The sequence below is a fragment of the Cricetulus griseus genome, assembly GCF_003668045.3.
Source record: "Cricetulus griseus strain 17A/GY chromosome 1 unlocalized genomic scaffold, alternate assembly CriGri-PICRH-1.0 chr1_0, whole genome shotgun sequence".
Taxonomy (NCBI): domain Eukaryota; kingdom Metazoa; phylum Chordata; class Mammalia; order Rodentia; family Cricetidae; genus Cricetulus; species Cricetulus griseus.
The window spans coordinates 66,086,397-66,104,865 of NW_023276806.1; the positions used below are offsets into that span (position 1 = coordinate 66,086,397).

At 47.4% G+C, this 18,469-nt stretch overlaps 1 protein-coding gene across 3 annotated transcripts; it reads left to right on the forward strand.

Annotated features, from left to right (window-relative positions):
- The first annotated feature begins 1,876 nt into the window (after positions 1–1,876).
- Slc25a44 (solute carrier family 25 member 44) lies at positions 1,877–18,358 on the forward strand. 3 transcript variants are annotated; one of them, XM_027393122.2, is made up of 4 exons: positions 1,877–2,367; positions 5,726–6,363; positions 12,616–12,738; positions 15,718–15,854. In XM_027393122.2, exons 1-4 carry the CDS (start codon positions 2,312–2,314, stop codon positions 15,720–15,722), a joined length of 822 nt encoding a protein of 273 aa, XP_027248923.1. In that variant the 5' UTR covers positions 1,877–2,311; the 3' UTR covers positions 15,723–15,854. The 3 variants fall into 3 exon arrangements, with proteins under 3 accessions (XP_027248923.1, XP_027248921.1, XP_027248922.1); XM_027393120.2 differs by having other exon boundaries at positions 1,883–2,367; positions 12,611–12,738; positions 15,718–18,358; XM_027393121.2 differs by having other exon boundaries at positions 1,883–2,114; positions 12,611–12,738; positions 15,718–18,358.
- Positions 18,359–18,469: the final 111 nt, after the last annotated feature.

Below are 18,469 nucleotides of genomic sequence, written 5' to 3' on the forward strand. Positions count from 1 at the left end.
AAAAAACAAACAAACAAAAAAACAAAACAAAAACCCCCACATGGTACTAATTAATTAATACATTCAAATTTTGTGTCTTTATGTATTATTGAAGTTGAAAACAAAAATGAAAATGAAAGACTGTGTCTTAGTTTGCCTTCTATTGTTGTGATTAACAACAACTTGGGCCGGGTATTGGTGGTGCATGCCTTTAATGCCAGCACTTGGGAGGCAGATCTCCGTGAGGACAGTCAGGACTACACAAAGAAACTTTGTCTCAAAACCCCAAAACAAAAACAACTTGGGAAAACATTTCTTTTTTTCCTTTTTTTTAATTTAATTTTTTATTTTTTCAAGACAGGATTTCTCTGTGTAGCTTTTGAAGTGATCAGACACTTACCCAGCCCCCTGCTTTGGGCTGCATGACAGGCTGCAGAAAATACCAAGATGTAGATCTCTAACTCAGCAAAATGTGCTGAGCTTTCCTGACCTTGCCTGTCTTCCTAGTCACTAGGAGGTCAGATACCCTCCATGTGGCAAGGAACCAATCAGAAGTTAGCTGGCGGGCTCTGGATGTGCTTTACAGTAAAAGTGGAGTAATGGTGCCATGGAGAGTATAACTGCCCTGGGAAGGCCCCACGGCCATAGCATCCAGTTGACCAATCAACACAGGACAGATCACGGAAGCCCAGAAATGCACCAATCCTGAGACTGTTGCTTACTCCATAGACACTCCCCTTGCACACCCCAATAAATTCCCTGCCTGGAAGCCCCTTGGGTCCTTCTCACTTCCACCTGCCATGATGGAGGAACAGAAGCCCTGAGTTAACACATTTAACTCATTAAATAATAAAGGACTCTTTGCCTTTGCATCAGAATGGGTCTCTTGGTGATTTGGGGGTTCAGAATTTGGTTACAACACTTTGTAGACCAGGCTGGCTTCCAACTCACAGAGATCCGCCTGCCTCTGCCTCCTGAGTGCTGGGACTAAAGACATGTGCAACCACACCCAGGATTTTCTTAATCTTAAAAATGATAGTTCATAATGAAAGGAAGTCAGGGCAGGAACTAAGAGGCCAGACTGAAGCAGAGACTATGAGTGACTACATAGAGGCTTTCTCCTTAGGCTCACCTTCAGCCTGCCCACGGGTAGCAAAACCCACAGTGGGCTGGGCCTTCCCATGTCAATTATTAAACAATAAAATGTCAGCCTACTGGTTACAGGCTTGTCCACCGAAAGCAACTACTCACTTCACATTTCTTCTTCCCAGGTGAATCTAACTGGTTTCAGGTTGACAGAAAAACACTAACCAGCATAGACTGAAGGTATAGAAAAAACAAACAACTTCTAAAAACCTACACATGGGTAAAACCAGACCCAGAACTGTGGTCACTTCAGTTTCTCCAGTTTGAATTCCTATACCAGTGACTGCTGCACTTTGACCTCTACTGTTTGGGCTCCAAAAGTGAGAAAAAGACGGGAAAAAAATTAAAGATTAGATTCACTTCTTCTCTCTACTGAAAATCAAATTCTAAAAGGTGACTCATTTTAACTGTATTGTCAAGAAGAGCCCCAAAAACCAGAAGTGGAGGCACTTGGAAATCTGAGGCAGGGGGATTAACAAGTTGGAGGCCAGCCAGGTATTCATAGCGAGACCTATCCCAGAAAGAAGAGAAAAAAGATTCGGTAAACGAAGAAAATAATACAAAAGAAGAAAAGAGAAGAAAGGAAGAAAAAGAGAGGGAGGGAAGGAGCAGCCACCTCTGACTCTTGGTTTCTGTGTCAGCCAATTACGAAGGTCCCTAGCGGGACACGCACGCGCGACAGGATTAAGGGCATATAGAAGCTAAAGCAGGCGTGGCTACTTCCCTAATCCAAGATGGCCTAATAGGCGCTCCTAGAGGGAGGCTCAAGGGCTAAGAAAACCATTGGTGGAATTGCAGCTAATTCACAGTGGGTGGGAATGACAGCATCCCGGTTTCCGGTTCCGGCAGTACCAGGATCCCAGTCGAGATGGAGGAAGATGCGAACCGAGTCTGGCTGTCACTGGGAATGGAGGGTAGTGCGGGGACTGCGGTCTAGGAATTCAGGGCTGGAGTTCTCAGACGCGGCCGAACCACCGGGGTCTGAGAAGGTAAGCAACAGCGGTGCTTGGGTGCCTTGAGGGGTAGGAGGTACCTAAGGATCGACTTGTCGAGGAGGCAGCGGATGTCTGCTCTGCGGGGCTACATCGCCATGGGAAGCCGCCTTGCAAATTTGGCTACGAAAGGCAAGTCCGGCGAGGCGTCTCTTCCTGACATGGGAGCATGAGAGGCTGACGACCAGAGAAGCATGGCGAGGGGCATACCCAAGGATCCTGAATTGGCGGTGCAAGAGCCGGACCGAAGGTGCATTAAAGGAGGGTGTCACGTGGAATATGTGGAGGGGGATTGTCTGTTTTTCGAGCAGGGTTTCTCAGTAGCTTTGGAGGCTGTCCTGAAACTCGCTCTGTAAGACCAGGTCGGTCTCGAACTTACAGAGATACTCTTATCTCTGCCTCCGGAGTGCTGGGATTAAAGGCGTGCGCCACCACTTCCCGGCGTGTGGAGGGGATTGTCATGTGTCTGTGATGAGGGATCACGTGGAAATCTATATTAAAGACCAGGAAAGACTGGGTGGGAACCTCACCATGCCGGAGGGAGGAGGCTGTCTTGAAGTAGGAGGAGACTTTGCTAGGACCTAGGGAAAGACAAAAAATAGTCAGCGGTACTGGTGTTCCAGCATAATACGTTCCTGTTCAAGTGGGTGACAGCTCCCAGGACGCAGAGCCTGATGCTGCACAGAGGGCAGGAAGAAGAGAAGGTGCTGGTTAGTATTCGTTTCTGAGACTAGCAGCCCCTGGGTCTGGTCAGGAGCTGACCAGCATTGGAATGGACCAATTGATCATTATTGGTCCAGGTCCCAGATGGAGTCAGAGGGCTCCTAACCTAGTCCTAAGGATCTTGGGCTCCGAGAACAGTTACAATTCTCATAAAACTGACAGTCTCTAGTAACTAAAGCAATGTTCCCCACACTTTGACAATCAATATAAACCACCGAGAGATGTCAGTGTTATTTCTTAATCAGCAGGTGTGAGGTATGGTCTGAAGTCCCCTTCCCCCAGCCTGTGTAGCCGAGGCTGACTTTGAACTCCTGTTTCTCTTGCCCCCGCCCCATGCGCTAGGATGCCTGGCTGTGCTCTTGTACAGGCAACTCCAGGTAATGGCCATGCTGCTGATCACTGTGGGTGGCGAGGACTTAGGGAGTCACGGCTCAGTAGAACTTTGGGCAGTGAGAGAAATACTCTACTGATAACAAAATGCTGTCACATTTAATAGCTCCAGCAGCTGATGATCTAGCTCAGGTGGTAGAATGTTTGCATAATGTGTGGGGAGACCTAGGCTTGGTCCCTGTGCTTAATAATCTGGGCAAGGGTATGGTGGCTCACGTCTGTAATCCCAGCATTTAGGAAATGGTGAGGACAGGAGGATTCAAGGCCAGCATGGGCCACAAGGAGACCCATATAAAACAAACAGCAAAACCAAGTGAAGTTGTGGATTTTGTTTATGTGAAGAGAGTAGAAGTGACAGGAGCTGTCCATGCTTGTTTTGTCTTCCATTTCTTTTGATAACTGCAAGTACAACATGATCCCCAACCTGGGTACATGTTACAGAAAGCACCTAACGATTCACAAACAATGTTCTGTCTTGTTTTTAAAGCCTGGTTTCTTGTAACCCTGGCTGGCCTTGGACTTGCTATATAGTCAAAGATGACTATAGACTTGGGATCTTCTACCTCTGCCTCTCCAATGCTCGGACTATAGGCAAGGGTCACCGGTTTTTTTTATGCTATGCTGGGGATTGAATGTAGGGCCTGGTGCGTGCTAGGCAGGCACTCTGTCAACTAAGCTACATCCTCAGCCCCACGAACAGTGTTAAAGGTGCCAGAAAATCCAGAACTGGGGTCAAGTACACAAATCAGGGTCTGACAAAGGGCCATAAAGAAGTGGACTGGTTGGACCAGGAGAAAGGAAGGCTGAAGAATGCTTGTATTCAGATTTCTGCAAAGAGGATTTTCCAGCAAATGAAACAGGAGAACTGATATTTCAACAGAATGTCTGGAGGTTATATGACAGTGAGCAAACAGAGATCCCACTTTGAGGGAAAAACTTCTTTTTCCAAGGGTGTAGCGCCCTCTAGCCTTCTAACATGGTGCCTTATTGATTGAGTCATGACCTTCCGCGGCTCCTCTTGTTGCCATGACATTGGTAGGAACTATGTGCCTTGGGGAACCCTGGCTTCCTTCAGAGGTTTTATAGAAATTGACACATGTGAGGGATGGAGCAGTGGGCCCTGCCTTGGGATTGCTCATTAGAAATGCCCGCACAGAGTGACAGTTTGACGTGTTTAGAAGGTGCCCATGAAACCCGGTCCTGGAGCAGAATACCTCATTGCTCTGCCCTTCTGCCCTGTGCTGCGTGCAGTTTGTGCATGCCCAGTAGAGGCCTCCTTTCAGCCCTGCTGTGTTTGTCTTGTGATGACCACACGCTTGCTCAGCCAATGAGAACACCGAGAGAGAGAGAAAGAGAGAGAGAGAGGAGGCAGTCCTAACTGTCTGTGGAATAAAGCTGAGAGAACTGGCAGCCATGAGAAATTTATTCTGCCTCCCATGGGAGGACTTAGTTTTCAATTGAACAGAGAAAATTGTGTTGTGTTGAGATCTTCAACTCAAATGTCATGGGACACATAGTGGAGTAAAGATGTTGGCTTTTTTCTTGCCTCCACCACTGAGCAGCTACATAACTCTGGGCTGGTTACATTTGACCTATTATGCAGTCTTCAGTTTGCTCATTTTCCAGAAATGTTTTGTTGTTGCTTGTCGTTTGTACACCTAGTGTTAGCGGCCCAGATTCAAGCAGGTCCTTTAGCTTTCTTCAGGGAAACCAGCTCAGGTGGCTATTCTCTTTCTGGAGTTATCTATGAAGAGCACTCTGACCTTTGGCCTGTTCCTGACTTTTAGACTCCTTTCCCTGGAGAGTGGGGAGGTGATTAGGGGATGCCCCGCAGTGTGAAATTCCCTGCCTGTACTCTTCCCCACACTTTCTTCTAATGTAGACTAGAGAAAATATAAATTACAGCCAGGGCGGGCAGGGGCCTCAGAGCAACCAGCATTGGGGCGGAAGTGCAGTAAGCAGGCACAAATGTACATAGGGTGACTCACACTGAGGATGAAAGGGCAAAGGTAGTTGCTTCTTTAGAGGAACCAGGAGCAGTCCAGTCACCGGGAACCTCTTCTGTGTCACTTAGTGACATCCCATTAGCCATGTAGGCCTCGAATTCAGGTGGATGGATTGTCCACAGCATCCTAAGTGTACCCAGGCAAGGAAGACAGAATGACCTGAGTTCAGGACTCTGATGCCAAGACCTAGTCAGAGACAGAATTCAGAATGGATAGTCCTACAAGCTGAGTAGGGGCTGAGGTGAGGGTGGTCTAGCCTCGTCACGTGGTGAGGAATGATTTGTGGAGGAAGGACTCTGAGTCAAGGACAGAAGTACAGAGGGGCTGCTCTGGATTGTGTGTGGACAGAGCCAGGCTGTCTGAAGGAAAGGTTTTCCTGAAGTGAGTTCCCAAGAGATACAGCCTGAGGGTGGCTTTGAAGCCTGGGCAGGAGGGGAAAGAAATGAAGTTCTGACCTTCCTCACATCCTCCTGCCTGCCCAAATCCCAGGTCTTTGGGCACAATGGAGGACAAGAGAAACATCCAGATCATCGAGTGGGAACACCTGGACAAGAAGAAGTTCTATGTGTTTGGTGTGGCGATGACCATGATGATCCGGGTTAGCGTGTACCCCTTCACCCTCATCCGCACCCGGCTGCAGGTTCAGAAGGGCAGGAGCCTCTACCATGGGACTTTTGATGCCTTTGTCAAGATCCTGCGAGCCGAGGGAGTGACTGGCCTCTACCGGGGGTTCCTGGTCAACACCTTCACACTCATCTCTGGCCAGTGCTACGTCACCACTTATGAGCTTACCCGGAAGTTTGTATCCGACTACAGCCAGAGTAACACAGTCAAATCACTGGTAGCTGGCGGCTCCGCCTCCCTGGTGGCCCAGAGCATCACCGTGCCCATCGACGTAGTCTCTCAGCACCTGATGATGCAGCGCAAGGGGGAGAAAATGGGTCGCTTCCAAGTTCGGGGGAACCTAGAAGGACAAGGGCTAATTGCCTTTGGCCAAACTAAGGACATCATCAGGCAGATCCTGCGGGCTGATGGGCTTCGTGGCTTCTACCGAGGCTACGTGGCCTCACTACTGACATACATCCCAAACAGTGCTGTATGGTGGCCCTTTTATCACTTCTATGCAGGTAAGCAGCGCTTGGGAAGGGGAGCATTTACCGATGGGGCAGCAGTACTGTTGTTTCTATGTGTTTTTAGAGTGGAGATGAGTATGGGGGCGGGCGATCAAATTAACCCCACTGAGTGCTGGGGTCACAGGTGCGTGCCGCCGAACCCAGCTGAACCTTAGTTTTGCTAGCTCTGTTTCTTCTACGTATCACAGTATTTCATCTAGACTTTGTGGTAAGATTGAACTCTGTACTGTCACCTTACCCTTTGGGAGTACATTCTGTCAATCAATTTTTGTTCCTGTGTTTTTGTGAGGCAGGGTCTCCCTGTTTAACCTAGACTGGCTTCAAACTCACTGTAGTCCAACACTGTTGAGCTAACAGCAATGCTTTTGCTCCGTGAGCGCTGGGTTCATCAGACACTTAGGAAATGTAGCTCAATTGAGAGCTCATCTAGCATGTGTGAGGCCGGAGGTTTAATCCCTAGCACTGCAGAAAAGCCAGACTAAATAAAACTAGAGCAAGTTCCCAGGAGCATGTTTTCTCTGGGGTCTGTGTTTGGCCTTTGCCCTCACTTGATCTCATGAATACTTAGAGTTATGTTTCCCTGTATGCCCACAATCTGTAGCATTGTCAACCAAACCTGTCCAGAGGTCTCAGCTGACATGCTGACGCCTGGGCTCTGTGAAGGCTCTACCTGTAGTTCCAGGGGTGGAGCACTAGGCTTTGTGCACCCTTGCACACAGACAGCTGCTTGACAACTGAACTGTATCATTGGCTCTTTAAAAATTAAATATTGGTTTTGTTTTTAAAATAGGGTCTTATTCTACAGCCCAAGCTAGCCTGAAACTCAGTATGTAGCTCAGGCTGTCCTTGAACTCTCAGGAGTTTTCTTGCTTCAGTCTCTAAAGTGCTAGGGTACAGGAAGGGATACCCATCTTACATTTTATTTTTCGATAAGGTTCTGCCTTTGTCTCTTATGCTGCTGGAATTACAGGCTTACACCACCACACTTAGCTAATTTTGTGTTTGTTCTTGAAGTTCATGTATGTTGTTTTTTGTTTGTTTTTGTTTTGTTTTGTTTTTGATTAGGACTCCTGTCTGTACCTCAGGCTGGCCTTAAACTACTGATCCTGCTGCCTCCACCCACCAGGCTCTAGGATTACAGGCATGTGCCCACCACCTAATGCTTTTTTATTTGAGTCAAGGTCTCATATTATCCAGTGTGGCCTTAAACTTGGTCTGCAGCCAAGAATGACTTCAAACTCATGATCCTTTTACCTCTACCTTCCTATCCACCGGCCAGGATGACATGCTGGGATGACAGTCATGTGTCACTAGGCCCAGCTTGTTTTTGACACAGGATATCAAAAACTGTGTATCCCACGCTGGCCTCCAACTGACTATGTACTCAAAGATGACCTTATTTTCTTTCCTTTCTGAGATAAGGCCTCACTATATAGCCCTAGCTTGCCTGATAGATAAGTGGGCCAGACTGCCTGACCTTGAATTTCTTTTTCTTTTTTTTTTTAATTTAAATTAGAAACAAGCTTCTTTTACAGTTCCCTCTTCCTCCCCTCCTCCTCTCCCTCCTACCAACCCTGTATCCCAATCCCTTTCTGCTCCCCGGAGAGGGTGAGGCCTTCCATGGGGGAATCTTCAACGTCCGTCATATCATTTGGAGCAGGGCCTAGGTCCTCCCCTGTGTGTCTAGGCTGAGAGAGTATCCCTCTATGTGGAGTGGCTGACCTTGAATTTCTAATTCTCCTTCCTCTACATCCTGGGTGCTGGGATTAAAGGCTTTTGCACCACGTCTGATGTATGCCATGCTAGGGATCAGATGGTGTTTCAGCTAGGCTAGGTAAGCTCTACCAACTGAGCCCCATACTGACCCCTGTTTATACTTTTGATTTTGAGACATCGTCTCACTAAGCTCCTGGGTTGGACTTGAACTTGCTCTGTAGTCATGCAGGCCTTGGATTTGTGGTCCTCCTACCTCTGCTGCCCAAGAGCTAGGTTTACAGCTGTGCATTATATATGTTCCTAATGGATTAGTCTCTTAAATTCTGGGCATGCAGCTCAGTGGTAGAACTCTCTGCCTGGGGCACCTTTTCCTCTATTCTTTATGTGGCTGGCTTCTCATGCTTCAGGCCTCAATTATATGTTCATAGCCCTGGCTGTCCAGGAACTTACTATGTAGTGCAGGCTGGCCTCAAATTCACAGAGATTTGCCTGTCTGTCTCCCAAGTGGTGGGATTGAAGATGTGTGCCACCCATCCAGAACTTCTTTACCCTGCTGGAAAGAGGACTGTCTCTGTTTTAGGTCCTTTATTTCTTCTTGACACTTCAGTTTGCAATTATTTTACCCTCAATTTCTAGCTCCTTAACTAGAATCTTAAAATCCATGAAAATATTTCTGTTTTTGTTTGTTTTGTTTTGTTTTTTGGGTCTCTGTAGACCCCCTTGCCTGGAACTTGCTATGTAGACCAGGTTGGCCTTAAACAATAAGAGATCCACCTGCCTCTGAATCCCAAGTGCTGGAAATTAAGGTGTGTGCCACATGTGTGGCTCTTCTTCTCTGCACGGGTCCAGTGTTCATCATAATGCCTGGCATTTAGAAACATTAAATAAATATTCGTTTATTACTGGTGTCCAAAGTCACTTAGTTAAAAGAGAGGTAAACTGAGTCTGCCTGTATATTTAGGTGCTCAGTAAGCAATATAAGAGGGAACCAATATAAGAGGGAAGAAAGACGTGGACTCTGTCCTGCCCTCTTAACTCTCTCCATTCTCTCTGTGAGCTCTAGGAAAGTGGTGTCTGTACAGATTAGATTGGAATCTAGGTCCTGTGCAGCTTGCAGGCCTGGGCCCAGTGCATACAGACCCAGGAGGCAGGCAGTGTAGGTCCCAATGCTGCAATCTAACGATTGCAAAATGCCACCTTCAGGAGAAAAAGGGCACCCGTGAGGCAGACTCCAGATTACCCTGTTTCTGTTGGCATGCTTGACTTTGGGGAGAAACACAGTTAGGAACTGGGGAAGAGGCCGCGATGCCAGGCTTATGGAATTCTGTCACATCAACTGCGGCAAGCTGTCTGTGGCTTCTGCCCTGCCAACCCTGTCCTCCTACATCTCCTCTAATCTTTACCTACATAGCCACAAACTACCAGAACTAAGCATCTGAAAAACAATCTTAAGGACTGGTGATTAACAGTAGAAGAGAAACTCTGAAAGGAAACCTTTTGAGATTATAAGTCTATGACCTCCTGTTTTAGTGTAAAAGCCTAAATTCTTCTAGTACCCTCAGGATCCTTGGTTACTTACCTCGAATCTCACTTACTGCTCCCTCCAGTTGTTCTGCCCTAAGTCACTGGTCTTGCTGCCCCCTGAACTCCTCAGGCATGCTGCTACCTTGACACTTTTGTGTGTGTGTGTAACAGTCCTGGCTGTCCTGGAACTCCCTTTGGAGACCAGGCTGGCCCTGAGCTCACTGAGGTCCGCCTGCCTCTGCCTTGGCACTTTTGACAGATGTTATTATTGGAAAGCTCCTTGCCTAGGCACATGTGGCTCATATTCCCACCATCAGGTGGCTTCTGAACGTCACTTCTTCAGGAAGTGCCATGGCTGCTTTGTTCAAAATCACAACTTGGGGCTGGAGAGATGGCTCAGAGGATAAGAGCACTGCCTGTTCTTCCAGAGGTCCTGAGTTCAATTCTCAGCAACCACATGGTGGCTCACAACCATCTGCAATGGATCTGTGCCCTCTCTGACCTGCAGGTCTACATGTTGGCAGAACACTGTATACATAATAAATAAATAAATCTTTAAAAACTGCTTAAAAAAAAAAACAAAAACAAAATCACAACTTGGCATTCCCTGACTTCCTTTCCCACTTTATTTTAGCTATAGTATGCAACTTCTACATGACTGCTGCCTGTTTTACATTTTATTTGTTTATTGTCCTTCTCTCTTCCTAGAATGTGTACTTCCTGGGGGCAAGAATTTGAGGCACTTTATTCACTGTCCTGCCCTCAGGACCCAGGGTGGTCAACCCGTGGTACTCACTGAATCTTTGTTGACTAAATAAATGAATTCTTGTCTTACCTCAAAAGAGAGTAAAACAGAGAATTTATTTGTAGGCACACTTTCCAGTGGCACTGTGAGAAAATAGGCCTTGGTTATTGTTCTTGTTCTGAGACATGGGTGGGTCTTATAAAAATTACAAGCTTGTACTGCTATGCCTGGCTTTTTTTTTCTTTTTTTAAATTTAAGTAAAATATCATGTATCCCTTGAAGTCACTGTGCAGCCTTGAACTTCTGATCCTCCTGTGTCTACTTCCAGGGTGTTGGAATTAGACGTGTGCTGCCATGCCTGGTTTTATGTGCTGGGGGTCAAACCCAGAGCCACAGTCTAGGCTCCATGCATGCTAGGCTGTCTGTGTCCTAGGCTCCATGCATGCTAGGCTGTCTGTGTCCTAGGCTCCATGCATGCTAGGCTGTCTGGTTCTAGGCTCCATGCATGCTAGACTGTCTGTGTTCTAGGTTCCATGCATGCTAGGCTGTCTGTGTTCTAGGCTACATGCATACTAGACTGTCTGTGTTCTAGGCTCCATGCATGCTAGACTGCCTGTGTTCTAGGCTCCATGCATGTTAGGTTCTCTGTGTTCTAGGCTCCATGAATTCTAGGCTCTCTGTGTTCTAGGCTCCATGCATACTAGACTGTCTGTGTTCTAGGCTCCATGCATGCTAGACTGTCTGTGTTCTAGGCTCCATGCATGTTAGGCTCTCTGTGTTCTAGGCTCTATGAATTCTAGGCTCTCTGTGTTCTAGGCTCCATGAATGCTAGGCTCTCTGTGTTCTAGGCTACATGCATACTAGACTGTCTGTGTTCTAGGCTCCATGCATGCTAGACTGCCTGTGTTCTAGGCTCCATGCATGTTAGGCTCTCTATGTTCTAGGCTCCATAAATTCTAGGCTCTCTGTGTTCTAGGCTCCATGAATGCGAGGCTGTCTGTATTCTAGGCTCCATGCATGCTAGGCTCTCAGCATTCTAGGCTCCATATATGCTAGGTGAGCACTCTGCTAACTGAACCCCTTCTTACTTTCTTGAGATAGAGTCTCATGTAGTCTAAGTTGGCCTGGAGCTCACTGTAGTTGAAGATGATCTTAGACTGCAAGCCCTCTTACCTTCATTTTTGAAGTGCATCACCATGCCTGACTGCAGCTTCTGTTTGTTTTGTTTTTTGAAAAGGTTTCTCTGTGTAGCCCTGGATGTCCTGAAACTGGGCTCGAGCTCAGGGACCTGCCCATCTCTGCCTCCCAAATGCTGGGATTAAAGGCATGCTCCATCACACTTGACCCCCCCCCCTTTTTTTTCTGGTCCTCACTATAGGGTAAAGCTTCCTATTTTAATATTAATTGTTTATATTTGTAAAAATATTTATATAGTCAAAAATTCCAAATGAATTTTGAAGGGCTAGGAATGTTGCTGAATTGGTGGTGCTTGCCTGGCATGCATGAAACCCTGGGAGCCGCCTCGGGTACTGTGTAGACCAGCTGTGGTGCTACATGTCTGTAATCCCAGTACTTGGAGGTGATGAGAGGAAATCAGAGCTCATCTTCACCTACATACTAAGTTCCAGGCCAGCCCCAACCCCCCTAAAGGTGAAGAACTTTGAAAGGAAAAGGTTTGCTGTATGTAATGAACAGCCTTCTTATCCATGACAGTCACCCAGTCCCTTCCATAGAGACCACTGTGTATCAGTGTCACATTTTTTAAAGAATTTGAGACAGGGTCTCACACTGAAGCTCCAGCTGGCCTGGGATTTTACTCTGCAGCCCAGGTGGTAACAAACTCATAGCAATCCTGCATCAGTCTCCAGGGAGCTAAGATTACAGGCTGGAGCTACCGTGGTCTGCCTGGCTAATCCTGTGGTTTTAAGTGTCTCCCACTAGAATGCCACATAAGGAAACCTGCAGTATGGGCTACTGTTTTACATCAGAAATGATTTTCTATCAATCAGATGCAAGGAGTCACCAAGCAAAGAGGTTTTTAGATGGATGATATGTCCAAAATGACTTCTGAAAAGCTCTGAAGATATTATAATATGAATTTTTGGTGGATGCAGGTAGAAACAGAAAAGAAAAAAAAATGTAGTATAAAGGTCCAGGATGGCAGAGGGCTGAGGGCTTGCCTTGGCTGTAAAGGCATTGTGGGGGTAGGCCGATGGTACCTTGTATCTTGAGGCGTTGTCTTTCCCTGGATTGCAGAGCAGCTGTCGCACCTGTGTCCTCAGGAGTGTCCTCACATTGTCTTCCAAGCCATCTCTGGGCCCCTGGCTGCAGCCACTGCCTCCATCCTCACCAATCCCATGGACGTCATCCGAACCCGTGTGCAGGTAATGCTGGCCTCCTCCTCCCCACCCTTGATTCAGGCGTTAGAAGCATGATCTGCAGGCCTCCAGTGTGCCAAGACCCTGATAGTCAGCCTTGTAGCCAGCCATTCCAGTCCCTTCCTGTGCTTATCGGTACAGATACCAACTGAGTTCTTGAAAGTGTCTGTATTGTTTTTCTTACGCTGTCTGCACCTTGTACATCTCTACCCATTATGTGGGCAGCCTCTGGGAATTCTCACTGCTTCCTTCCAGCCTTCAGTTGAAATCTGTTCCATACTCTTATCAGCCTAGGCCCTCACCCATCCTTCTTCTTTACCTTGCAGGCTTGTGGTGATGAGAATTATTGTTTCATATTCACTCCAGAAGTCTCTGATTTTTCCACTAGGCCAGGAATCCATTGAGAACCAGGGACTGAAATCAAAGAGGTGATCTCTAAGGTTGAGATCTGGGAGTAGGGAAGAGGAGGCAAGACTTGAAAAAATGAGAAAAGAGACAAAAATGTCCCTTTTCCTTTCAAAATTACCGTATTTATTTATTGTGTGTACATCAGGTAGACATGACAGGAGCAGAAGCTAGAAAGAAACTTGTGTGAGTGGGTGAGTTCTTATGTTTGTGGGTCCTGGGAGTCAAGCCTGGCCTCAGGAGCCTTTACCCACTGAGACATCTTGTTGGTCCTTTTTAAAGACAGGTTCTCCTGTATCCCCAGCTGGATTTGAGCTCTATAACTAACCCCAGTGATGGCCTTGAACTCCTGACCCTCCTCTACGTCTAGAGTATTAGGGTTAGAGGCATATGTTGTCACACCAGCTTTTACAAGTGCTGCACTTTCTAAGCAAGTACTGAATCAACAGCTCCCCAGCTTTTTGTTTGTTTGTTTGTGTTTTATCTTTGAGACAGGGAGCCATGTAGTCCAGTCTTGCTCAAAGATGTTGTAGCTTGACCGGGCGTTGGTGGCGCACGCCTTTAAACCCAGCACTTGGGAGGTAGAGGCAGGTGGATCTCTGTGAGTTCGAGAACAGCCTGGTCTACAAGAGTTAGTTCCAGGACAGCCTCCAAAGCCACAGAGAAACACTGTCTCGAAAAAACAACAACAAAAAAAGATATGTTGTAGCTGTTGCTGACCTTATCCCCCGAATGCTGGGGTTATAGGAAGGTGCCTCGCGCCTTGGTGTTTGATCTTTTGTTGTTTTTGAAACAAAGTCTCAGAGTTCAACAAGGCTGGCTTCAAATTCCCTCTGTAGCTGAGGATGACCTTGAACACTTGATTTTTCCTGACTCTACCCTCCAAGTACTAAGATTAAAGGTACATGCCACTATGCCAGCCGAGAAACTTTTGTGGGTTTTTTGTTTGTTTCTGTTTTATTTTGGTGTGTGTGTGTGTGTGTGTGTGTGTGTGTGTGTGTGTGTGTGTATGTATATGCACGTAGAGGTCAGAGGTTAACTTGCAGTAGTTGGTTTCTCTTTCTACCATGTGGGCTCCAGGGGATTGAACTCCTGCCATCAGGCTTGACAGTAAGCAATGAGCCATGTTGCTGGCCTGGGGCTGATTTTAAATAGCTTTCACAGGTCATACTGTGTAGACTCATCCAAAACACTGACAGTGCTTGGTATCGCCCAGAAATTGTAATCCCTGTCTAAGGTCAGCTCTGAAGACAGTTACTAGCACCAAGAAGTAGCATCTGTGGTACACGATAGGCAAAGGGTAGGTATTGCTGTATCAATTCTTAGGGGAACTTTTAAGGTGTAACCAGAGTAATTTAGGATGAAAAGTGGAGAATGGAGAAAGGATATATGGGAGAAGGGTCACTGGGATATGGTGAGGATAGGAGGGGAGAAAGAGTGCCGCTTCCAACATTTGAAAATAAGTGCACTGGCATCTGATTGGGCTGCAGTCACATCCCCCAGTGCCTTTATCATGGAGATCTACGGCTGGCCCCATTCTTTCCTTAACCTTGCCCAGGTGTTTTAGGAGGCAATCCTAGGGAAAAGACAGGTTTCTGCTTTGTGGGTTCTAGGAAGGAGGCTAGGGCCAAGCTGAACATGCCCTTGACATGGCTAAAGAAGGTTGTGGAAGCAAAGCTGGATGAGATGCTAGCGGAGAAAAAGAGGCATGGAGGAGGTGCTGAGAAGAGCTATGGTAGACGGGGCTGGCGCCACCTGGTGAAGATGCACCGGACAGGGAAGGGTATGATAAGGAGTCTGTGTCTTGCACTGGCAGAAGGGCTTTGATATGGGCTCTATAGTTGTGATTTGGGAGCAGGGGGAAGGAGGTAGGACTGTTGAGAAAAATGGGCAAAGAGATCCTGGCTACTGGCTGTGTGACCAACCCAGAACAGAGTGGAGACTTCTAGCCCTGAAGCTGAGAGGGGTTGAGATGACCAGGGCCAGCCATGGATGGGTAGAACTGCTTGAGGGCCTTGTTGGGGATTGAACGAAGCCTCCCTGAGATAGAGATAAGCATGTAGTCCAAAGATTCAGAACTGGATAGCTTGCTTGCCTGAGAGCAGTGAGAGCCGATACTCAGTGAGTGTTCTCCTGCCAGGCATCGCTAATGCAGTCTGTTGTTGTTGAGACAAGGTTTCATCATGTAGCTCTGACTGGCCTGGAACTCACTGTATAGACCAGGTTGGCCTCAAATTTACAGAGATCGGCCTGCTCCTGCCTCCTCAGTGCTGGGATTAAAGATGTGTGCCACCATGCCTGGCTCCATGGTTGGCATTTACAAGTATTGTTTTCTTCTTGTTTGTAACAACCGTGTGACACAGGGACTATTATCATAATTTTCTATTTGAGGAAACTGGGGTAGAAAGGGTTAAGTAAACTCAGAATCTGTCACCAGAGCTTGGAGGAAGTCACTGTGCTGTCCCCAGAATCAGAGTCTAGCCCTTGGAGTCCCCACTTGAGCCTGAAGCACACTGTGGGTGAGCAGAGCAGTTATGACTAAAGTCAGTTGGTGGACCTTCACTGTGGTGATTTTTCCAGGTTGAAGGCAAGAGCTCCATCATCCTGACCTTCAGACAGCTGATGGCAGAAGAGGGGCCTTGGGGCCTCATGAAGGGCCTCTCGGCCCGAATCATCTCGGCTACACCCTCCACCATCGTCATTGTGGTGGGTTATGAGAGCCTCAAGAAACTCAGCCTCCGACCTGAGCTGGTGGACTCAAGACACTGGTAGACAGTGGTGGACAAAGAGGCTGTGGTTTCACACATTATTCTGGGCCAGGGTAGAGCAGGGAGGTTAGTACCCTTGTGAATGCCACCATGAATACCCATCCTGCTCCCTGACAGGTGACCTATCTGGGACAAGAGAAGAAACTCTGGACGGGTCCTGCTGCAGAAGTTCTGTGCCTGGCTTCCCTGTTCCCAGTAACTTTATTTCTCCTGCAGATCTGGGCCCCTCACTAGGTCCTTGTACTCAGTCATGGCCTGAAGGTCAACCTCCACGGGACCCTGTGGACCCTGTCAGCCCCTCACTGGTGCCCCTTTCTCTGTGTCTGTCCCTCGGGACTGGAGAAGAACTGCTATAGAGTTTGCTTGTCCCCTGCTTCTTCCTCTTGAGTCTTTAAGCCAAGGCTCTAAGCAAAACTACCCATGATTTATTTTTTATGCTTGCTTATTTTAAATTTGGGACCTGAGTTGTCCACTGGACTACTATGCTTTGCCCTGCCTTTTGGGGACAAAAGGTAGTAGCAAACACTCTTCTCTAGGAGTTACCAGGAGGGAGAAATGCCAAGGCTTTACTTGTGTGTATATTTGGACGTCTGTGAACCAGACAACTAACTCTGAGAGCATCAGGCCTGCTGTCAGAACCCACTCCTTGCAGAAGTGGAAAACTGTGATGTCCATCCCCATTCTTTATCCCTTCCCTGTCCCTTCAGGCCTGGGAACCTGAAGACTAGGATGGGCTGTTGGCCTCCGTTGGCCCAGGAGACTACAATGGAGGCCACAGTTCAAAGTGGATCAGACTTACTGGAGTACACTGGACTTGGAACATTGCCCTAAAGCCAGGTTGAGAGAGCCACTGGCTTGGAAAGTTATGAGAGAGTGTGTGCTCCTCACTGTTATCTCCTCAGGCTAGCTGAGCCAAGCCCAGGAGGCAGCAGTGGAGGTTCTGAGCCCCAGGCAACAATGCCACACACATAACATGTCACTCAGATGAATAGCAACAGGTGTCTCACAGTGGGACTCTGGAATATGAACTGTCCTTGTTTTTCTTGTCCTTGGTTGTGAAGTGTCATCCCAGTCATGGTACCCTGTGCTGGCAACAGTAAGAAGAATAGTCAGGAAGGCACCCAAGGCCAGGCCCACTGCAGTTACCAGCCTCATACTGCCAAAATCGTTGCTGCTGCCGCAGGAGCCCCTTCCCTGCCTCCACCAAGCCTGTGCAGGAGGTGGAGAGGCATGGCACTTGGATGGAAGAAGGCAGTCATATCTTGACTTCCTGCTTATGATGACGGCCTGGATGATGCTTTCAACCTTTTGTAGTGGTCCCATGCCTTGGGAAATGCCATGGTGCCAATTTGGAAGGTGCTAGCTAAATGAAGCCTTCGTGTTTCTCACTGCTGCTCCACATTCCCCCATCCTGACCTTTGAACCCTTTGCTTTCATTTGTCTCCGTGTAGTAGTTGTTTTGAGACAGGGTCTCAGACATGTCCTAGGCTGGGTTTGATTCTCTATGTAGCAGGGGATGACTTTGAACTCTTGATTCTCCACCACCTCCTGAGTTCTGGGTTTACAGTACCCTGCCAGGGCTCACTTCCTGCACTTTATTGAGAGACTCCTCCAATTTTGTCCACAATCATCCGAAGGGTACAGCCCACAGTAAATTTTGAAATTTTTTAAAGATTTTATTTATTTATTAATTATGTATACAACATTCTGCTTCCATGTATATCTGCACACCAGAAGAGGGAACCAGATCTCATAACGGATGGTGGTGAGCCACCATGTGGTTGCTGGGAATTGAACTCAGGACCTCTGGAAGAGCAGCCAGTGCTCTTAACCTCTGAGCCATCTCTCCAGGCCAAATTTTGAAATTTTTGCCCCCTCTACCTTAAGAACTGTCAATACAATGGAAGCAAGGACTCCTCTCAAGTTTTTCCTATAACAACCTTTGCCCCCATATTTGTCTCTCTCGTCTTTCTTTGGTCCAACCTTACTGGGGCGATGTGTGGACCGCACAAGAGGTCCCCGCCTTTCATGCCTTAGGTTATTTCTCCTCCTGACTTCTTGTACGGTGTTAAAGTCTCCCTCTCCTGCCCCTTCCCCCCCATTCCTCTGTTCCCCTCTAGTTTGAAAGGACAATGCTCGTAAAGGTAAAGGGACCCCTCTCCTGACCCCTACTTTCCCAAGGTCAGGGGCTAGGATTGGCCTTGGTGACGATGGGCAAGTGGGCGCCCGTTTTTCCAAAACTGGAGAGCAAGACAGCCAGAAATTTTAACCTGTTGGTCCGTAACCTAATTATGAAACTTTAGAAAAGACAGGAAAACTGGAGGGACATGGGAAAGAAAATGCACTTAAGCATTTGGTAAGAATGGACTTTTGAGGATATTAGCTGCGAATATTCACTGTTGCACTGTATGAAATCTTTGAAATGTAATTAAAAGTTTTTATTGAACCCCTAACTTCGACTTGCGAATGTTTTTCCAGGCTGGGAACCAAGCTGTCAGAGGTATAATATAGACGACGTGTCCTCTGGCCCGCCTCCTCTGGCAACTGCCCCGCCCCATCCGGTT

Excerpts from the sequence above, each read along its gene's own strand:
- Slc25a44 (XM_027393120.2), top strand. The coding sequence starts at position 2,312 with ATGGCGAGGGGCATACCCAAGGATCCTGAATTGGCGGTGCAAGAGCCG. Across the intron at positions 2,368-5,725 it reads GTGCAAGAGCCGGACCGAAG|GTCTTTGGGCACAATGGAGG; the intron begins GTGCATTAAAGG and ends CCCAAATCCCAG. Across the intron at positions 12,739-15,717 it reads TCATCCGAACCCGTGTGCAG|GTTGAAGGCAAGAGCTCCAT; the intron begins GTAATGCTGGCC and ends TGATTTTTCCAG.